The 21082-nt window shown below is 48.6% G+C and overlaps 3 protein-coding genes across 3 annotated transcripts in view; 1 reads left to right on the top strand and 2 right to left on the bottom strand.

The window, feature by feature from the left end:
- LOC141737638 (olfactory receptor 51E2-like) overlaps positions 1–21082 on the top strand; it is a 109148-nt gene that overhangs the window by 80703 nt on the left and 7363 nt on the right. The window contains 1 exon segment of the mRNA XM_074572583.1: positions 4263–4301. Within this exon segment, the coding sequence (XP_074428684.1) occupies positions 4263–4301 (39 nt within the window).
- Positions 1767–7303, bottom strand: LOC141737154 (olfactory receptor 51G2-like). The gene is made up of 2 exons (XM_074571788.1): positions 7225–7303; positions 1767–3554 (listed from the first exon to the last, which is right to left on the bottom strand). The coding sequence occupies exon 2, from the start codon at positions 3524–3526 to the stop codon at positions 2552–2554; it is 975 nt and encodes a 324-aa protein (XP_074427889.1). The 5' UTR covers positions 3527–3554; positions 7225–7303; the 3' UTR covers positions 1767–2551.
- On the bottom strand, positions 19995–20951 carry LOC141737168 (olfactory receptor 51H1-like). Its single transcript, XM_074571812.1, has one exon. The coding sequence runs from the start codon at positions 20949–20951 to the stop codon at positions 19995–19997; it is 957 nt and encodes a 318-aa protein (XP_074427913.1).

Genomic DNA, 21082 nt, shown 5'->3' on the forward strand with positions numbered 1-21082 from the left:
ATCCTCCTCCTCTCCTCTCCTCTCCTCTCCTCTCCTCTCCTCTCCTCTCCTCTCCTCTCCTCTCCTCTCCTCTCCTCTCCTCTCCTCTCCTCTCCTCTCCTCTCCTCTCCTCTCCTCTCCTCTCCAGAGATCCCTCTGATATGTCTCACATTGCTCTTCCTGTGCCCCATAAGACATAAATCCATTGGCAAGTACTGTAAGTGATCCCATGGTACAAAGCAAGAGCTCAGGGTATTACAGAATAGGAATTAGCAGCGTTAAGTGGTTCATCTATCTCTTTTTTCTCTCACACAGATGTTGAACCACAATTAAGTTTCCCATTCCCAGAGGCAGACACAAACATTTTTGAACATATGTTCCTAAAAAACAGTACCTTAGATAGAGGTTCCCAAATCTTGAGTGTCTGCTCGGTGCCCTACAGCTACACAGGCTGGGATGCAAATGGGGCGGCAGATGAAGCTCTGCTGAACTGGGTGATGGAGATGCACCAAACGCACCACAAGCCTCACTCCACCACGGCCTCCAGCTCTGCTAATAAATGCGCTAATAACTCTCCCCGCCACGTTTCCTCCTCGGCTGTCTTCCCTGAGCATTTGCTTTCTGTGGCAGAGGCTCCTCGGGCTTTTGCTGTTTTGCAGAACGGCTGCAGCCGGGAAGCACGGACATCCAGGGGGAAACTCTGGAAGTTTTCAGAATGGGAGCAGAGGGGTGTGAGGATCCTGCAAGCTCAGCATCTCTTCAGCAAAGTGCTTTTCTAGGCTTTTCTGCTCAAAGTTGTGTTTGTTCCCTTATGGTCATCTTTCTTCTGATAATAGCTGGCTGCAAGCACCAGGCTAGACCGATATTTTGAGCAAAGAGTGCTCCCTTTGGGTGCTATCTCACTGCAAATGGGACCTCCACCCCGAGACCTGCTGTGCCAATGCTCAGGCAGAGGTTCTGCTGTTCTGCTGTTCTGCTGAACAGTATTTCACCCTGTGCCCACTGGGATCCCCAGCAAAATAACCAGCACACCACAAAACAAACAGTGCCCTGGGAATCCTCCCCTTGGCAATCTTCCCTTCTCCCTTTCCATTTTTTTTTTAAGAAGGTCTTCCCTCATTATTCTTTTTTTCTCTGTTCCAGGTACTGTGATGTGTAGAAAAAAGACACTAATTGTGGGTTAGTCTGAATTGTGAAGTGGCAGCAGGCAGAAACAGGCCAGTTCTGGTGTGTAATCCTGTCCTGATACCTTCTCCTGCTTCACCCTTCCAAGGTGAACACTGACCATTTCTCCTTATTCACCACCACGGTCCAAACTGGCCAAAATATGGCTTAAGACCAATGAAAACACAGCTCCACAATTTGGAGGCGTGAAAGATTTTGGGTAATTTTATTCTGTGGGAGGAAGCAAGCCAGGAGGATCATGAAAGCTTCCTGCCTGCCTGGCTGAGACCCATCCGACAGCAGAGCAATGAGATGCTAGGAGGCACTGTCGTCTCCCATCTGTGAACTGCCCCTGGAGATCTCCTCCTCCCATCCCTCAGTACCTGGCAGATCTCAGATGGATGATTGTAGTACATGGTCCAAGAAGTTTAGTCATTCCTATTATATTTTTAAACCCCTTTTTTCAGCAAGTGAGCTAGCCACACCAGAGCCCCAAGCACCATCCTGATGCATCCCTACTTCATACAATCCTACTCTCATCTACAGCAAATCAAGATTTTAAACAACTCCAACCTAATATCTCTAATATAAACAGAAAAAAAATAGCTTCATCGAGTCTTTTGACCTTTTACAACAAACAGATTTCTTTTATTGAAGATATTGCACACACGCATTACATTCAGTGCAAAACAATGGATGTAACATCAGACTTGGCAAGATGGTAGGGCTCGATGACATCAAAAAGAGATGCAAAAGCAGCACTGTTTCCATCACTGTAGATGTGTATGGCACCTTAGAAACACAGGTGAAGATGAAGGCTAAGCCATTTTTTGGGGAGGACTGAGAGTGCTGCAGGCCCACTTAACAGGACCTAATCTTCAGAAAATGCTCTGTGCTCAGCCTCTGGAGCTGAGCTCTGCCTCGTGGGGTGTTTCCAGTTGAACAACTAATGACTGGGATATTCGGAGTGGCTCCTGTTGGTCCAAGCCCTGTCCTGTTGAGCTTGCTGCCGGGGTTAGCTATGCTGTAACATGCAGTGAGGGAACCATGGCCCCGTGCAAGGGAGCCTGAGTGAAGCTTAGGGTTATCTGCCTACGAGAGTTTGCATGACATGCGTTGCAGAGGCTCCTTGATCCACCCCAATGCACAACCTGAAAAGAGTTTCCATCTGTATGTATCACTGGTATTACTGCTCGGGGTGTTCGCAGGCTCCTGGAAGGGATGGAAGCATCATGCTAGGACAGAACTTGAAAGATCACAGCTCTGGGTTGAGGGACAACGTCTGAGAGGATCTGCAGTTCTTTCATCTGGCAGTGACCCGCGTGGATGGAGTACCAAGAAACCAGTCCTCTAGCGCTGACCAAGAAACCAGTCCACTAGCACTTTCTGGCAGAACTGATGGAGGAAGCTACCACTCAGATTCAGTCTTCCTCCGCAGTGCCCTGAGCAAAGCCTCACGGATGTGGCTGGATTTTATGCTGTAGATAATGGGGTTGAGAGCAGGGGGAATTATAAGGTAGGTGTAGGCCACCAATGTGTTAACCAGAGGTGGAACATTCTTTCCAAAGCGATGGATCATGGACAGTCCGATCATTGGGACGAAGAACACTAGAACAGCACAGATGTGGGAGACACACGTATTCAGAGCCTTGAGACATTCCTCCTTGGTTGCAAGGCCGATAACAGTTTTAATGATCAGGATGTAGGACAGCACAATGAAGATGAAGTCCATCCCCACCGTTGATAAAAGAATAATCATACCGTAGAAGACATTGACTTTTATGTCTGCACATGCTAGGTTCATAATATCAGGATGGAAGCAAAAAGAATGAGAAAGCTCAGTCTTCCTGCAGTAAGTTAGTCTCTTGAGCAAGAAGGGTATGGGAAGGAGGGAGACCATACCTCTCAATATAATTACCAGACCTATTTTCATGACAGTTGTCTTAGTCAGTATGGATGGGTGTCTCAGTGGGTGGGAGATGGCAATGAAGCGGTCAAATGCCATTGCCAGGAGCACAGAGGATTCGATGAAGGACAGTATGTGGATGAAGTACATCTGAGTGAGGCAAGCATCAAACCCAATCCTTCGCATATTAAACCAAAAAATGCCCAGAGTAGTAGGCAGCGTACATAGAACCAAGCCCAGGTCAGTGACTGCCAGCATGGAGAGGAAGTAGTACATTGGTTCGTGAAGACTTTGGGTCGTCTTTATGATGAATAGGATCATGCAGTTTCCCAAGAGAGCGATAAGGTACAGTGCACAGAAAGGGATGGAGATCCAGTGGTGAAGGGCTTCCAGGCCTGGGATGCCCATCATGAGGAAAGCTGAAGGCTGATAGAAGGAGCCATTGAATTCCCAGGTGGTATGTGAGTCATGCTCCATCCCAGCTCAGCTCTCACATAACCTATACCTAAAACAAATCAACAACAGAAACTCCACGTAGTTGGACTCTCCACTGAATACAGAACTGGGTAATAACAAGCGCCACCTCCCTCCACCTCCCCAGCAACCTGTGCGGATGCCCCCATGCTGTTTAGGACACTGTTACAATTACCACAGTGTCACATATGACTACACTCTTGTTTATCCATTAAACTATAAAAAGAAGGAAAAGGATGGATGCTTTTTCTTAAAAAAGAAAAACATTTTTTTCTTAAAATGAAAGTGAAAACCTTCCTGGTGAGTGCTACTCTTTTGCAGTTGTCTCCAAACTCCACAGGTTGAGATGCTCTATTGAGAGAGCAAATGCTTTCTCTATGGTCATCCCAACCAAGACTAAGCTGCTAAGCAGCTGGCTTCTTTTTGATGCTAACTGGAGATCAAAGGACATGAAAATGGTGAAAGTTTAACTCTGACTTCTTAATTAAGAAATCAACATTAGAAACAAATGCAAAATATAACAGAGCATCAGACACTTAGACGCTACTGATTTCAGCTTAGAAGATGGCCACCAGGGTAAGGTGGATTTTCAGTGGCTCTCACAACCAAGTTGCTGCTCATTTCATCATCTGCCTTACTTTCAGGTGAAGGGAAATAAATGAGCAAAACCCCACTTGTGTGGTGCCCGTGACTTTTATTAATAACAGGCAAACGCAAGCCAAAGCACAAGAAGCTGCAGGTTCAGAAGCACTGGGGAGGCATCCATGGAAAGTCTCTGGTCCTGAATCAGAGGGGAGGGACACAGGGAACATGGTGGGGTTTCTACACAGGGATCAAGAGTATGAGTAAAGTGAGGCCTTTACAGAAATCTAGCAATTGTCTACTCTAGTGGGTTCATCAAGAAGGCCACTGAGATGGATGGGGTTGGAGCAATGCCCCAGGATAAGAAACCAAGGAAAGAGGCTTGTTCAGTCTGGAGAAGAGAAGGCTTTGCATGGACCCAACAGCAGCCTTCCCCTACCTATGGCGAGGCTGTCAAGAAGGCCAAGCCAGGCTCTTCACAACAGTGCATGATGGAAGGATGAGAGACAACAGGTATAAGTTGAAACAAGAGAGGTTTAGACTCGATATAATGAGAAATGTTTCCCCATGATGACTGTCAAGCATCGCAGCAGGTTGCCCAGAGAGGCTGTGTGATGTCCATCATTGGAAGTTTTCAAGACTCAACTGGATAAAGCCATGAGTGGCCTCGTCTGACCTCGTAGCTGGCCCTGCTTAGAGCAGGATGTTGAACTAGAGGTATTCTGAAGTCTCTCCAACCGGAATGATCCAATGGATCTACAAGTCTGTGATCTTACCAAAGGTTTCAGTCCTCCTGGAGGATTCAGCCACCTCAGCACAATCCAGGTCCCTACACTGCACGTGACAATGTACCCTAGCAGAGATGCTGGAGAGGCTGACAGGGTCCCCAAGGCCTCTCTGTGCCTGCTGTGACGGAATGACTGGCTGGGTGGATGGGGGAAAGCAGTGAATGTGCAAAACAAGAGGTAATTAAAGGAAAAAAATTATTTTTGGCTTCCACCTTAACGTACGTTCTCTGGGATACAAAACAAGCAGGTCAAAGAGTGCCTGAATTATGAACAAGAGGGTTTCTTGTAACACAGTTCATTTTTTAATAAGCACACATATCTTCCATGATGTATTTATTATGTTCCTAACATGATTTTCCTCCATTAGACTCTCAGCTTGCTTGAGACTCTAATGTGGCAATAAATCCCAGGGTTTAGCAACGATTAACAGTTTCCTGCTCCAGGGCAAAAGCAACGTGTAACTGATGGGAACTGGGGAAGACCCAGTGTAATTTCATTTCCTTCACTTTATCTTCACTGCAAAGTTACACGTTAGTGTCAGGGATCGCCTTGGCCAGCACGTAGCCCCCGCTGTGTCAGTTGCCGAAGGGACGAGTCACAGCCCGTCTTCAGGAGAGCCTCGTCAGAGCATGAGGCAGCACAGAGGTGGATGAAGCTGCCTTCCAAAGGGCAGCCAGCGTTTTCCCTACGGCATCGACAGTGGTCTACGTTGGCAAAAGGAAACTGTCCAGAGGTACCACCTGAGTGGCAGCTTGGAGCTCCCCAAAGGTAAGAGCCATCCCTTTCTGCCAACCCAACAGCATCCGAGCAGTGAGAACTGACCTGCAGACTCCTGCAATTCGGTCTCGTCTGGAGGCTGGGTTAAAAAAACTAAAAAAAAAAAACAAGTATGTGCATGCGTGTGTGTCTGTCTTGCGTCTCGCAAGATGCACAGACAGCATCATGCAGATATCCAGAACTCTCAAAGACATTGAGATTTAAGGGATTTCCAGGAATATAGAGGTGGCTAAAGAGGAGAGAATATTAGAGCACAGTTGGAAAGAAAGGACTGGTGAGAACTCACTGGGGTCTGTAAAAGATGCTCCCCCTGCAAGAAAACCTTTATGCAAACTCGATTTTGTTAGACGCTGGCAACTCCTATCATGCCATACAAAGTTACGCAGAAACGGGCTCTGCCCCTCTCTGAGCTACTCTGGTTTCTTATGTGCTCCTACGCGTTACAGATACGGATCCCACGCCAAGCCGTTTTTTTCCCTTCTGTTTTGATGTGTGTGTATAACTATATATATGTGTGACTATAAATAATATATATAAAAATAGATAAAATACCTATAATATATAAATGTATAAGCACGCATGCTTATTTATGTTTATGTACATTCATATGTGTGTATATAACATATAGCACACATATATATGTTGCACCTCCTGCCTGACTGTCATGGGACAGCAATTGGACCTTTCACTCCGCAGCCAAGCCCTGACGAGGAAACAAACCTCCGGTTAGTGGAGGATCTCAATTTAGCAGTGAATGGCAGCACCTGGGCAGTGTTTGCTGCTGGCCTGGAACGGCATCCCACCACAGAGGGAAAACTGTGCCCTTGCTCAGCACCAGGAGCTGCTCCAGCCCGCCCGGGGGAAGGGGCCGGGCTCTCATGCAGATGCCTCTTGGAGGACACGGTGCTGTCCCTCCTTCTCCACCCCTCAAAAGCCGCCTCCTGATTTCTTGCCTGTCTCTGGCTTTGATTTTCACCAATAATCTAAGCAAAGTACTGGTGCTTTAAGGACTTCTTCTCAGCATGGGCAAGAGCAGGGGCTTGGGAAGGATGAGACCAAGAGATCAGCTTTTTTCCCAAGAGGAAACTTTGCTATTTTCACAACTGCATCGCTGCCAGCTCAAGCATCCAAGCGAGGGCTCAGCTGCTCAGCGAAGGGAGGTTTTAGTGAAGGGACTCTGGGGACGCAGCACCCACAGAGCCAAATTTCTGATGACTTTACAGGTGAGGACAGGAACGTGCCATTCCCACCGGCTGAGCCGGGCCACCAGATGGTGGAAGAGCGGTTTGACTCTTGCACAAAGCCCACAGCAGGAGAGTGAGCAGCACCGTGATGGTCAGACCTTCCCTGGCAGTACTGGGATATTACAGCCACCCACTTTCCCCTGAACACCCAACCCAGCAGGTCCCGTGGAGCAGCGTGGACCTCCCGAGCAGCGCTTTGGAGACGCACCTCCCCACCCGTGTTGGTGTCCAGCCCCACAAACCGCAGCCACCGCACCAGTAAATGAGGAGTGCGATGATGGGGAGGCTGCTAATTGCCCAGGCTACTTACCGAGTGCAGCAGTGGGGACTTCACGACCTCTATGGGCAGCTCAACCCCGTCGTGATGCAGAGGAAGAACTTGCATCCGCGTCCTGGCGTCAGGAGGGCAGAGCTTATAACGCACCCCAAGGACTGACCCCGTCCAATCACCCGGGAGCCGCACAGAGCCTGAGCTCCCCGTGCGTAAACAGCGTGAGGCGCACCAGTGAAAATAGTGTGTGAAGTAAATGATCTTTTCCATTTATGATGCTCTCCCAGCAGGCATGATTTTCTCCTGATAGTTTATTGGGTGACGTGTTTATGGCTCCCTGTGATTTATGGCTGGCAATGCTGCAGCGTGCTGGCAATGCACCTAATTTTTATTGTGAGAATGGATCTGTAATGCAAATAATAATAAATCTTGCAAGAAGAGCACTTGCAGCATCTCTCCGAGGGAATAAGAGGGGTGAAGTTCTAGCTGTCCCCTCCGTGACCAGTGAGACACAAAACGTTTAATTAAAATCATAGTATATTGCACAATAAAAACTAACTAAATATTAGAAAGCCAAACACAGGCACATTAGAGGATAGTCTCTCCGATGGCCCAGAAGTCTCTCGTATCCAGGTGTCTCATGGCAGGAAGTTTATCTTTGCCACTTCAGCTGTGAGTTGGAAATTGCTGTTAACCCCTATTTCTGTGGCTGCCAAACCAAGACACGGGAGAGCTGATGGCTTTGCTCACTCTCCTGTGAGGTGTCTGTAGTAAATACAGCCACTGGACCTAAGAGATACTTCTGTAGCTGTAAACCTGGCTGTGCTGGGGCACTGCCCACCATGGACACCAGTAAATTGTTGTCACGGTCCCTGTCATGCTGCTGACCTGAGCCAACCGGCGCGGCAGCAGCTCCCAGGCAGGGGCTCAGGAGTCTGCGTGGTGTGGCCACATCATTTTAGAGGCTAAAGGATTTGTTGGCATCATCCTGGACCGCCTGGTGCCAGGTGGCCCCAGTGCGAAAGAACAATTAATTTACAAGCATTAATTTTAAGTAAGACAGTTGTCTGCCCCTGCCTGGTGGTTAAACCTCATGGCCAGGCTTATGTGCCTCACTGTGCCTTCATGGTGACACTCACCCGAGCGGTGCTGGCACAGGTTTGTTACGTCTAGAGGTGTCAGATGTGGAAAAAAAAAAACAGGAAAAAGAACTATTGAAGCCAGCTAATGTCCTGGAGCAACTGTGCTCAGGGGCATGGAATGGAATGGCAAGGAATGGCACGGAACGGTATGGAATAGAATAGAATAGAATAGAATAGAATAGAATAGAATAGAATAGAATAGTTCTGTTGGAAGGGACCTACAATAATCATCTAGTCCAACAGCCTGACCACTTCAAGGAAGCTCCTGTAGAAGTGGAGATTATCAGAAAAGGACTTCAGCCTCGAGAAAAGACAATAAAGCAATACAGAAAAGGTCTGTGAGATAATGAACGGGGAGGAGAAGATACATATGGGGTGATGATTCATCTTTTACCACACTACATGAACTAGGAGGGGGAGAACACACCCTGAAAATACCAGGCAGAAGATTTAAAACAAATAAAAAATTACTTCTTTTAAAGAGCTCATAATGAATTTATGGAACTCATCACCGCTGGATGTTATGGGAGTCCAAAGTATATATAGGTTCAAAAAGGTATTAGACAAATAAATGAGTGAGAGATTCATTGATTTCTATTAAATATGATGGCCGAGGTGCTGCCTCCTGTTCAGAAAGCCTCTAAATTGATTGCTAGATGCTGGGACGTGTTCCAAAGGAAGGATAAACTGTACATTATCTTCCTAAATGGCCATTAATAGCCATTCTTCAAGGCAGGATGACAGGACGGAGGGACCTTTAGTTTCTTCTAGCAGAGTAGTTCTTATGGTCTTCAGAGCAAATAAGCTTTAGACAGAGAACAACATCTTTACTTTGGAAAGGGAAAGGAGGGTCACAGCTGACCATAGCGAGAATAAAACTCCGAGATGTTGTGAGGGGTTCAGAGGGCTGAGGTGCTGCAGAGCAGAGCCAAAGCAGGAGATAAGGTGGGAGGCAGCAGGGAGAGGAAAGTGTCCAGCAGCAAAGCAAAGAGATGCTGCAGAGAGATGGGAATAACCAGGCTGCGGGGCTAAGAAAAAGTGTCGTGGGCTGCACTGGAGGGAAGGAAACCTGAGGTTAGGCAAGGGGTTGAGGGTGAAACCGGGGAGCAGGTTGGCATGGGCATTGAGTCACCTCCACCGATGGTTTTCCTGAACGTCTCTCAGTAACAGCTTCAGCTCAGCTGATCCTGTCTCAGGGCAAAGGAGATACCCTCTCCAGGCCCCTTCCAGACCTGTTTTTTCACAGTTCTCCAGAAAAAGTATAACCTTGAATCTTTTTGGACTGGGGAAATGATATGGTTTCTCTTTCCCTGCCCTACTCACAGCCCAGCTGTAAGCACACGCTCATCTTTCACACACCCTGGCACATTTAGTTTCTTTCCCTCGGGACGCTCCGCCACCATTTTACTCTGCGTATCACCATTTTACTCTACATATCAGGCAGTTTCCAGCATTGCTCGTTCAGCCTCCCGCACTGGGAGGCTGCAGACAAGCTGCACTGAGCAGACCCGTGTCTGTGCAGCTGGAAGCAAGGATCTGGTTTGCAAACTGCAGCATCACCCCTAGGAACTGCCGGAGAGAAATCTCCCCCTCGTTTACCTATCTTGTGTGTGCCGAAATACTAATCTGTTTCTCTAGAAATATTTATTTTTCTCAAGACCCACGTGCCAAGCAGCCTGGTTGTGTGCATGGCACAGAGAGAGGGGTTGCACAGGGTCTGCTGGGACGAGGGGATGGCTCTGGGATGGAAATGTCTGCTCAGGGTTACCCAGCAGACCTGCGGCTGAACGAGAAAAAGGACTCAGGCTTCCAGCAGCCGCTATAAAATGCCCAATGCTGATCTTGCTTGAATCACCCCCATACCTACTGTGTGCCGTAAGATAATTTCTTCTCATACCAGATATGCTCGAAATCTTACAATTCCCTCTGATTTTCATTTCAAGGCTCACCCCCAGGCACCCAGCTTCCCGCAGCGATGTTTGCACACTGTGCTCCCACCAAGTCACTCTTGCTGGTTTTCTGCCTAATCCCTTTTCCCAGAAGCATGGGTATTGCATGTGTATAAGGAGGGGTATGAGGATCTGTTCATCTATTTTCCCATCTCAAAAAAACCCTTGTTTTCCCAGAACAACAGCTGAAGGGGAACACAGCCACCGCTTGGCACACATCAGTCTGTTTGCTGGAAATGTTTATAATTTCAGCCTAAGCCAGTCCTAATCATATTTACTGTACAGAGTTCAGCGTATGAGTACTGATAGGAGTGTGAGAAGGGATGGCGAGGAGGGAAGGGAAAGGTGGGGGCTTGGTCCTCCCATGTAAAAACATTTACAAGACTCTGTTCAAAACGAGCGTGCTCAAAATAATTAGGAAGGTAACGCTGATTGCCGATGCGCAAATAATGAATAGGAAAGGGTTTGGGAAGATCCAGGAGAACAGGAGCACCATTGCTACCCGAAATCACCACATTTTCACCAATTCTGGCTTCTGTCTTTTCTGCTAGTGAGGGATTCCACCACCTGCATGTCCACACAAAGGTCTGAACTGAAAGGTGAGACTCAAAGGCTGCTGCTGTGGAGGTTTCACCTCCCACCAGCCCATCAGTGTCCTTCAAGGTTGCTCCAGACTTTGCAGATCCAGGGCAGGGGAGGAAGGATGCATGTCACCCATCCTTCTCTGCTTCGGAAAGTTTCAAAAATAAAAAGACTGTTTGATCATATGTGGTTTTCTTTGGCTGCAGTGGCTGTGTTGAGCTCGACAAAAATATCCCAGCTGCCTGGAAGGAGAGATTGCAGCCCAGAAGGGATGTCTTCTCCTTGGCAGGCTGTCCCTCCCGCTTGCCACCAAAGGAGCAGCTGACTGCGTTGGCACCAGCAGCTCCAACGTCACCAGCCGTGACGCAATGTCTTTCCAAGTCAGCCATCTACTGAGGCTCAAAAATAGCACCGAGGAAAAGAACTCGGCAAGACCTGGACACAGACCAACTGCTCTAATGACGGATTCCCCAAAGGACTGTATAACCCCCGGGTAGCTCTCCTGCTTTGGGACTTCCCTTGGGCCTTAGTGTTAGGGGGAATCCCTCTCCTGCTGAACTCCAGGGATGAGCTAACCACCCAGGGCAGGTGTGATACCTAAGATCCTAGATACCTAAGATCCAGCAGTCCCTTGCAGCTGGCAGTCATTGCTGGTCCCTGCTCTGTGTGTGTGTTGAGGGTTGAAGTGGTGGAACTGGGGGGGTTGGGACTACATTCCTGGCCTGAAAGGTGTGGGTAGATGCTGGAGAAGCATGCCATGGGGCTGGCCATAGAATCATAGAATCATCTAGGTTGGAAAAGACCCTTAAGATCATCGAGTCCAACTGTTCACCCAACACTACCAAGTTCACCACTAAACCATGTCCCTAAGTCCTGGGGAAGGATGGAGAAGGGAGGATGGAGAAGGGAGGCTTTGGTTGGCTCCAGTTTGGAGTTGCAGTAAGTGCATGAGGGACTTACCCGGGGCAGGACTCAGGTCAGGGGCAGCTGTACATGTGCATGGGAGAGGGGAGGATAGACGAGTCCCCTGGATCAGGATCTGGACCTGGAAACAGGGTTGGCTGCAGACACTTCATCTACACAAGCCTCTGCAAAGGTCACCACTTCAATCCTGGAAGTTTAAATGGTGTTGAAAGGGGACAGGAGGTCCCTCCCTTCTGCTCATGCCCTCGCTGTTGTGCCTGGTGTCAACGTCTGCACTCTGTGTTTGAGATACCTAAGCTGGCAGCAAGACTTTTTGTAGTCTGAACTGTGAAGGCAGGAGCAAGAGAAGGTGAAGCCCAAATGTGGCTCTGTTCAGGTATTTCTGTGCAGGGTTTCTGGGCAACTTCCAAAACTGCAGAACCCTCCACTGGCTCTGGCCCTGTGCTGCGTGCCCTGCCAGGAAAGCACCGTGCTGTAGCTGTCAGTAAACGCCCCCTGCCCCAAACTCTTAGAAGTTCTGTAGTACAGCTGCAACAGGCTGCCCAGGGAAGTGACGGAGTTGCCATCCCTGGAGATATTTGAAAGACAGGTAGACATAGTGCTTAAAGAGAGGGTTTAGTGATGGTTTTGGTCAGTGTTGGGTTGATGGTTGGACTCAATGATCTGAAAGGTCCCTTCCAACCTGGGTGATTCTGTGATTCTATGATCACCTTGCTGCTCAAGTGAAAACCCTCATTCAGGGGTTGCTAATACAAGTTAGTATTCTGCTAGAGCACCACAGCCTCCAGCTCTATTATCCATCCTAAAGCTGGCCCGCTGAAACTTCATCATCTTATGAACAACGGAGTGACCTCAGCACAGAGCTTGGAAAAAATTATAGAGGCAAATAATGCCTCTGCAGCAGGGTCTTCTACAGGGAGCACAGCAGTTAAACCTGTATGGAGCACTTTTAAGCCTGTACAACTACAACTCCTTCAGAGGCCAAGCCACCTGGACTGTTTCAGCAGAAAAATAGTGTCTTTAATTGAAATCATCACAAAAAAAACCCTGGGTGAAGTGGTGTCAATCAATTTCCTGTGCTGCCATGAGTGACACGCAGGAGATCCTCGGTCACCAGCGCTCCATCCTGCAGAAGTGAACGAGCTCTTATACGGGCAAACATTGACATATTTAACGCTTGACTTGGTACATCAGGCAAATAATACAACGGAGGGATTCAGAAAATGCAGAAAGGACAGGGAGTGCTATCACAAAGGCAGCAGACTCTCTGCTTTTAGTGTGCTGGGTGGAAAATCAAACAAACCCAGAGAAATCTGCAAACATTGCAAAGCCCTGTATTTCATCTCCCTGTATTAAGCAAAGCTGGTAGATAGAGGCGATTCAGAAGCAACTGAGAGGTGAACGCAGGTCAACACGACCTGCATATAATTTACTAAAATACAAACTCAAAGCAGCACCGTGTACGGCATGTCCCAAACCTCCAGCAGCAGGATAACATTGTCTGAAGGTTGTAAATAACAGCTGGGATGCAATAAATTTACCCTGATGGGGAAGGAATGTCCAGGCAAAGCTGTGAAACTCGCTGCCGGTGTGTGATCTCAGAGAGTGGTGCCTGTCCCCGAAACTCAGCAGTGCGTGCCACAGCTTGTGGACAAGCGTCATTCTTTAGGGACTTCCTTACAAGCATGGTTTCCTCCTCCTCTGCTGGCCATCTGCAGCAGAGCTCTGCCAGGAATGGCCAGCAGAAGGAGAGGACACAGCATTAGCTGTAGAGAGACCACTGTTTTGCCAAAAACAACCAAAAAAAATTGTGGATGGAAAGCACATTTCACTTCTAGGTGCATCCACAAGTGTCTAAAATGGGGTCAAATGGATCCAGGTGCTTGCCATGGTCTGCTCTGAGGGAGGGTTTTCTTCTTAGAAGGAAAAAGAAGACTGGTGCCAATTAATTAATCCAAAGGGTTTCCAGGTTGCCTGGCCCCATCTGGACCGAGGTGGCCGGATCACGGTGCGATCGTGCCGCAGGAATTTCACATTTGTCTTCACCTCATTTGGCAAAGTTTAAAGAGACCGAAATTCCAGAATGTCATTTTGAAAAGGTTGAAAAGACTTTGGCTTCTGATGTCACCGACATATTTCATATTCTGTAGGTTGAAGCAGTTTCATCCTGATAAGGCCAAACGTTTCCATTCACCTTTTTCAGTCTGCTGTAACGTCTGTGTGTTACAGACCAGAGCGCTGGGCTGCCCCACAGTATTGTCCCTGCTAAATTATACACATTTGGGAGCTAAATGATCACAACCACCCATCTCCAGCCTTTATTACTGCCTGTCGGCGCCTGTGTTGATGGGGAGGCTGTGCCTGGTGAGATGGGTCAACACCATCTCAAACAGCAGAGCAGCTGTTGGATTTACGTCATGATTTTAAGACGATATCGCAATGGGCATCTCAGGAACAGCAGCAGGGAAATGGGAGCAGAGGTGTGAGGAGAGACAGTAACAGGGTTACGTTGCTAATCCGCAGTGATTCCTTCAAAATAAATCACTGTGAGATCATGGAATGTGTTGAAATCCAATCTGGCAATTGAGAAAATGTGATCAGATGACTCTGCTTTCAAAAGGGAGCCGGGGGAGAATGACGGGGATTTGATCATTGACAGATGAGTAGCTCTGACTTTGAGTGAAGTCGGGATCTGGTTGCCGCTCCGGCACACACAATGTTTTATTTGTTTGTTTCACAGCTGGTTTGTACATCTGAAATGGTTTCTCGGAGAGACGGGGTGGGAGCAGAGCAGACAGCCAAAGCAAAAATACCAGAGTAACTAGAGATGCAATGCAAAGGATTGCAGGGAAAATTTCTATCAGAATTTGTGCTCATAAATCTTCCACTTCCTTCGAGAACAACTTCCCCTCGGGAAGAGATTTTGTGACCAAAATTCTGGTTTTTGGACAGAATGGTTTGCAGATGTCCTGCAGAGCTGGCCGGTGTTCCTGCTGGCCGCCCTGGGCACACGGAGGTGCTTCCCTGGTCCCTGCAGGAGACGGGGAAGCGGGGAATCAGGGAAGACTGATGGGAGAGGTGCTGGTTTCAGGGCTCTAAGATGCCTGTCCTGGGATGTCCAGCACCATCACAAGGGTCAGAAGGTGAGACACCACAAGAACTGAATGGCCAGCCACAGGTACCATACTCGGGTCCCACAGGTTGTTGGCCTTTATGTCTAGAGAGACCATCTTCACTGCCCTCAGGGTTTTAAAAGAGAATTTAACAAAGTCAGAGCCTGAGAGGACAATGCAGGTATCTCTGTATAAAGTCATCACTCCTACTTTGTCGATTAAAAAGATTAGGAGGAATGAGACATTTCTCCAAGGTCATTAATCTGGTTAATTCACTGAAGAGCACTGCGATAGGGACACACAGCCAACCTAACCTCATTGAGGAAAAAGATGTGGGGAGTGCAGTGGGGAATTTCCATGGAATTAGACCAAATCAGGCTCAGTGTGACTGGCAGTATCAGAAAAGGTAGGACTGGATCTGTGAGGACTTGCACAAAACGCAAAATCTATCTGAGTGCTTCTCTTCACCTTTGCAGTACAGAGGACGCAGAGTTTCTAGCGAGCCTAAGACTAGAGCACAGAGGCTGGACAGAAATGTCGCTGACGTCCATCAGGGTGGATGTCTGATGATTAAAGATGCTGCTGTTGCTGGGCAATAGTTTCTGAATGCCGTCTGGAAATTCCCGGAGTCAGTAATGCAGTACCCTGCAATAGAAGCAGAGATGAATACCTAACCAAGTGCCCTGAGGACCATCAGAGCCACGATGCTACAGTTTTATGTTGTCTGTTCTGTGCTAATCCTAGAAATCATAAACAGTTTGGTCAAAAGGGACTTGAAGAGGTCATCTGGTCCATCCCTCACACTGAAGTGGGTTCACGGGTTTCTAAATGAGGCTGGATAAACTGCCCCCCTCTGCAAGAAGAGACACAACGGTGGTGCCAAGAGCCACAAGACTCACCACGCTTAACCGAGGTGCCAAGAGGAAGAGGAGAAAGAGGAGGAGAAGGAGAAGGAGGAAGAGGAAGAGGAGGAGGAGGACGTGGAAGAGTCAAGCCCTGGTGAGAGTGGGCAGCAGCTCCCAGGCATGGGTTGACCCGGTCCCTGTGTGATCCAGTGAGGTCAGCCTCAGCAGCCACCACGTCTCATTTTCTCCTACAGCTGGAGACTAGGATTATCCTGCAAATCCTGAAACCCACCCAACATAACCCACCTTGAGCTTCTTGAAGGACACTTGTGGGGTTTATTCATGCATGACCTACAGAGCTATAAACACCTCCAGGGTGTCACACCTACCAGGTGATATTTAAGATGGAGGGCTCATTACCCAGGATGTGGTTTTGGGGGTGGGATTTAGTTTGAAGTTTCCTTGTCTGAACCTGCAGAGCATCTCAGCTCACCTTAGAGCAAATGTGCTCCACGGCTCCACGGACTGCATGGACCTGCCACCTCTGACTGTCATGGGAGCTTGGACCCCTGGCCCACATCTAGTCCCAAACTTGGGACACTGAATGCAGAGCTGAATCTAGGGAAACTCAGAAGCTGGATTTTTGGAGTTATTTCTCAGCACTTTGAAAACCGTTATGCCCTTTTATGGAGGCCCAGTTGGTGTACTTAAAACATCCAATTAATTTTGGCCTCAACCATGATCTACTTCATTCTCAAGGTTGAGATTAATGTATGAAAATTGTTTACTTGGAGCTGCTCTGTCTGGCCATGTGCAAACATATGGATATGGAGGCATAAACAGAGGATTTTGTGGTCTTAAACTAGGTCAAAACATTAGTCCATGTCCAATTCCAAAGATAAAACAAACTTTCACAATGAACATGTAATCCTTCTCAGGATCAGCTCATTCATGTTGATTTACTACAAAGTTCCCTGGAACTTAACAGGACCTCATAATGGTGAAATCCCAAGATGTATAAGCAGAGGAATTGTGTGGTTCCTACCAAAAATAATAAAAAGAAAAACCCCTCAAATATCTCAGTGGTATGCAGCAGAGTATCCCAGATCTGACCCAGTTCTGTAGACTCCTTTAACTTCATAGCTAGGGCCCGGTTTTTATGTCTGCAGAGCAGATGAGGTTTTACCAGTAAGAAAGCTGTGCTGCTGCAGCCAGCCTTCCCCCTTTCTTGGAAGAAAACTCCTGTGAAATCTGTTAATAAAAAACCAGCTAAATCCGTTGCAAGGCCTGAGCATGGTTGGCTATTTCAGCAGGAAATATGAGATTGGTACAAAACACAAATGTTAACTAGAATAAGAAGCAAGTGAGGCAGTGTCTGGACATCCTTTATTTTCGCATCCCTGTGTAGCATCATCAGAATTACTGCACTTACCAGGCTGTGAAGGTGCTGGTGTGAAGGACAAGTTGACAACTGTTTGCTGGCAACAGGGAATTTTGTGGCAGCAAATGTAGTATGTAGGTACAGGGCTGAGCAAATGCGGATAAGGGAAAGGGATGGACAGGTGGAAAGCACTTGTAGAAAAATTGGTATGTACATTACTGCTTTTGGCGCCATCAACGGAAAGTCAAACATAGAAAAGCAAACAGCAAACGTTAGGAAGACGCGTGGTCCTGTCAATTATTAAATGAAGCCGGCAAATCGCTGTGACTCAGAGAGAGCTGGAGAGCAGCCGGGTTCAGGGGGAGCTGCGGGTACAGAGAACACCTGCGAGCCTCAGTGCAGCACAGTTCACGTCGGAAACATAAATCACCAGGCAGCGAGGTACCCGGCCATGTTACTCTGTAAAGGGGGTGAGAAGTTTTTAGGATAAGTGCAAACTAAAATTACTACGAATCTCATTACGCAGCATCACACAGGCCTTTCAGGACTGCAATGCATTAGCTGCGCCCTGTTCTTGGGTGAAAGACCGCCTCCAGGAGGGCTGGGAAGCCCCGTGAGCACCAGATGGACCAACGGTCACATCTTGATTGTCCGTGGAAGGAGATGCATGGGCTGTTTGGTGCTGGGTGGCTCAGAGCCGCGGTGCCAATTGGCACTGCCTGGCTGAAATGTGTGAAATTCTTGTGTTTTAACCCAGCGGTGGCTTTCACCTGTGAGGCAACTGGTTCAAAACAGCCAATTTGTGGGCAGGTGACATGCACCAGGTGCGTTCACCTCCAAGGGAGGTTGACCTCAGGGAGCTGCTTTCTGTTGTCCCCCAGCTGACGACAGCAATGTTGGCTCTTCCCAAGGCTTGCCCAGTCTGACGCACTGGGTTTAGCAAAATGTTCAAGCACGAGAGAAACGGCTCCTTCAGGTGCTCGCCCAACAACGTGCCTGTGGTTATTGCACAGCGTGACACCGCTGAACGCTCAGGTCCCTGTTGTTAGGTCCCCGGTTCTGACCTCTCGTTGGCAGATCGGAGCCGATTCACAATTTCAGCAGGATGTGCACAAATTCCCTGTCTGCAGACTTCTACTTTACAGACCCTTGGAAAAATACAGGGGACACTTCTGGCAGCTTCCCAGAGTCTGCACATTCACCCTTGCTGAAAAAAAAAAAACCCAGACACAATTTTCCCATAACTCTCATGCTTGCCAAAAAAATAAATGCACCTAACTCCGTTTCACACACTGACCATTTGGATTCTCCACAGCAGCACCTAGGAAAGCCGGGAGAAGCTCTTAGTACATTTTCCAAAGCAGCTTTTGGAGCTGTAGAAGAGGGTGGCAGGGGGAAGGTGGGAAGCAAATAAAAATCTAAAGAGAAACACCAATTTTTTTCTCCCTACCAAAGCTCTCCAGCACATCCCTGCAGCCCGCAGCATCTCCCAGTTTGCTGGACCTGCTAACAAACGGGTAGGGCATCCCGAGGTCCAGTCCCGGTCCTCACCTTGTGGCTCTTCTTTGCATGGCTGGACACCCACCCTGCCAAGTGCCTGCTCTGAAATCGGGGGTTTCCTCTGCCTTCATCCCTCCCCAGCACAAACGCTGGTCGCAGCATCACTGCAGCACACTCTCTCCCATGAGACGGGGGGCTGCTGCCCCTTCACCTGCACGGTCGTGGTTTCTCTTTCTCCTCCTTTTCACCCTGCTCCCTCTTCCTTGAGCATTCAGCTGCTGGGATGAGGCGAAGGCTGGGTGGGCTGAGACAGCCCAGAGGAGGAGACCAGCCCATGAGGAAGACTGAGGGCACTGATTTGGGGTCAGAAAGGAGCAAATGACCCTGCAGACATGACAGCGACAGGGATTTGGCTTGCAGGGAGGATTATTTTAGGCAATGACAAGGGTGGTTACTTGGGAGGTAGATTGCCTTGAGACGGGGTGGAGGCTCCTCTAATGACAGCCTGATGCTCTGGAAGGGGCAGCTCAGCCAGCCCCAGTATGCAGAATGTCACTTATACATCGCATGTGTCCCTAAGGAAACGGGGCAACACAGAAATAGTGTCGCAGGATATGTTTGGATTGCGTTGCATGCCCATTGCACCCTATACCTCCGTGCCAGACTGACCTACCCTCGCTTGAATCCAAACCTGGGAGGTGGGGAAAGATTTTTGTGATGTTCCCATCAGTTAGAGGCAGAGCAGATGGTATCATGAGACAGTAAAAACCATACACTCCCCTTGCAGACCCTGAGACTGCGCTCAGTTTTCTGGGTTTGTGTCCTTAGGTTACAGTCCACAAGCCGTTAGTTCCTGTCTCCATACCTATAAAGATGTGAATCATAATATTTGTACAATGAAAGTGGAGGAGCGTGATGTGGTCACATAACTCTGGGGACTGACAGCTCCATATAATGGACCAATATAGGGATATTGTAATTAAAAGCACAAGTCTGGCAACACTGTTTGCACTTCATCAGAGACCAAAACTGCTGTTAGCAGTGAAACCCTTGACGAAAGCCCGCTCTCAGCAGCCTTGTCTCTCCCCACCTGCAGGGAGGACAACTTAATCACACGGCCACACCAGCTCTGCCCTCTTGCAGACTTTCTGAGAACTGGCGCAACCCAAATTGAGAGGTGGAATAATGTGAATTGCCATAATCTATCCCTCCATGGAGAGTAAAAACGCTGTATTGCAGAAGAGGTGACACGTTTCTCCTGGAAATTGAAGGAGCATGAGTGATTTTCCCCAGGAGACGACATTGCCCATAAGCAACCAGTCTGGAGAGGAAAGGAAGGAGGAGGCTGGCTCTGGGGCACTGCCACTCTGGGACTAGACCTGCTGCTGGGGCACTTTCCGGCAGAGCAGGATGAGGATCCGCCTGCGGATCTGCTTGGTTTTCCAGCTGTACACCAGCGGGTTCAGGACAGGGGGCACCAGGAGGTAGGCATCAGCCAGGAGTGTGTGAGTGAGGGGGGGCAGGTGCTTCCCAAACCTGTGGATGATGGACAAGCCAATGAGCGGGATGTAAAAGATCAGGATGGCACAGAGGTGGGAGATGCATGTGCTAAAGGCTTTGACTTGTGTTTCCTGGGATACGATGTTCAAGATAGTCCTGATGATCATCGTGTAAGACAGGAGGATGGTCAGGGAGTCCAGCCCCTTGGTGAGTATCACCGCGGTCAGCCCGTACAAGCTGTTAACCTTGACATCCCCACAAACCAGCCTCAACATGTCCTGGTGCAGGCAGAAGGAGTGAGACAGGACATGGGACCTGCAAAAAGGCATCTTCTTAATAAGGACAACAACGGGTAGCACCACACAGATGCCCCGCATGAAGATCACTCCCCCTGCCTTCATTATCAGGGAGCTCGTCAGGACAGAGTTGTAGTGCAAAGGGTAGCAAATAGCAACAAAGCGGTCAAAAGCCATGGCCACCAGCACCCCAGACTCGATGGCAGAGAAGGAATGGATGAAGTACATCTGGACGATGCACGCCTCAAAACAGAGGGAGGTGGACTCGAACCAGAAAATGGCCAGCATGGTGGGCAGGGTGGAGAGAGACAAGCCCAGGTCTGCCAAGGACAGCATGGAGAGGAAATAGTACATCGGTGTATGGAGGCTGTGGTCTGTCTTTATCATCCAGAGCAAGGTACAGTTCCCCAGGAGCATGAGGAGGTACAGGCAGCAGAGAGGCAACGCCATCCAATAGCTGCTCATCAGCAGACCAGGAATGCCGGTGAGGATGAAGGTCAGGGGACTGGACCCAGTCCTATTGGAAGATGACATCTCACACACTGATGGTCCGAGGGTCTGGAAATAATAGTGTCTTGTAATAAAAGCCCTGCTATAAGACCCCACACAACCCAGATACAACGGTAGCTCTTGAGAGCTAAGAAACCCCTGTACATAGCTGCCCT

The sequence above is a fragment of the Larus michahellis genome, chromosome 1 (genome assembly GCF_964199755.1).
Source record: "Larus michahellis chromosome 1, bLarMic1.1, whole genome shotgun sequence".
NCBI classification, from domain to species: domain Eukaryota; kingdom Metazoa; phylum Chordata; class Aves; order Charadriiformes; family Laridae; genus Larus; species Larus michahellis.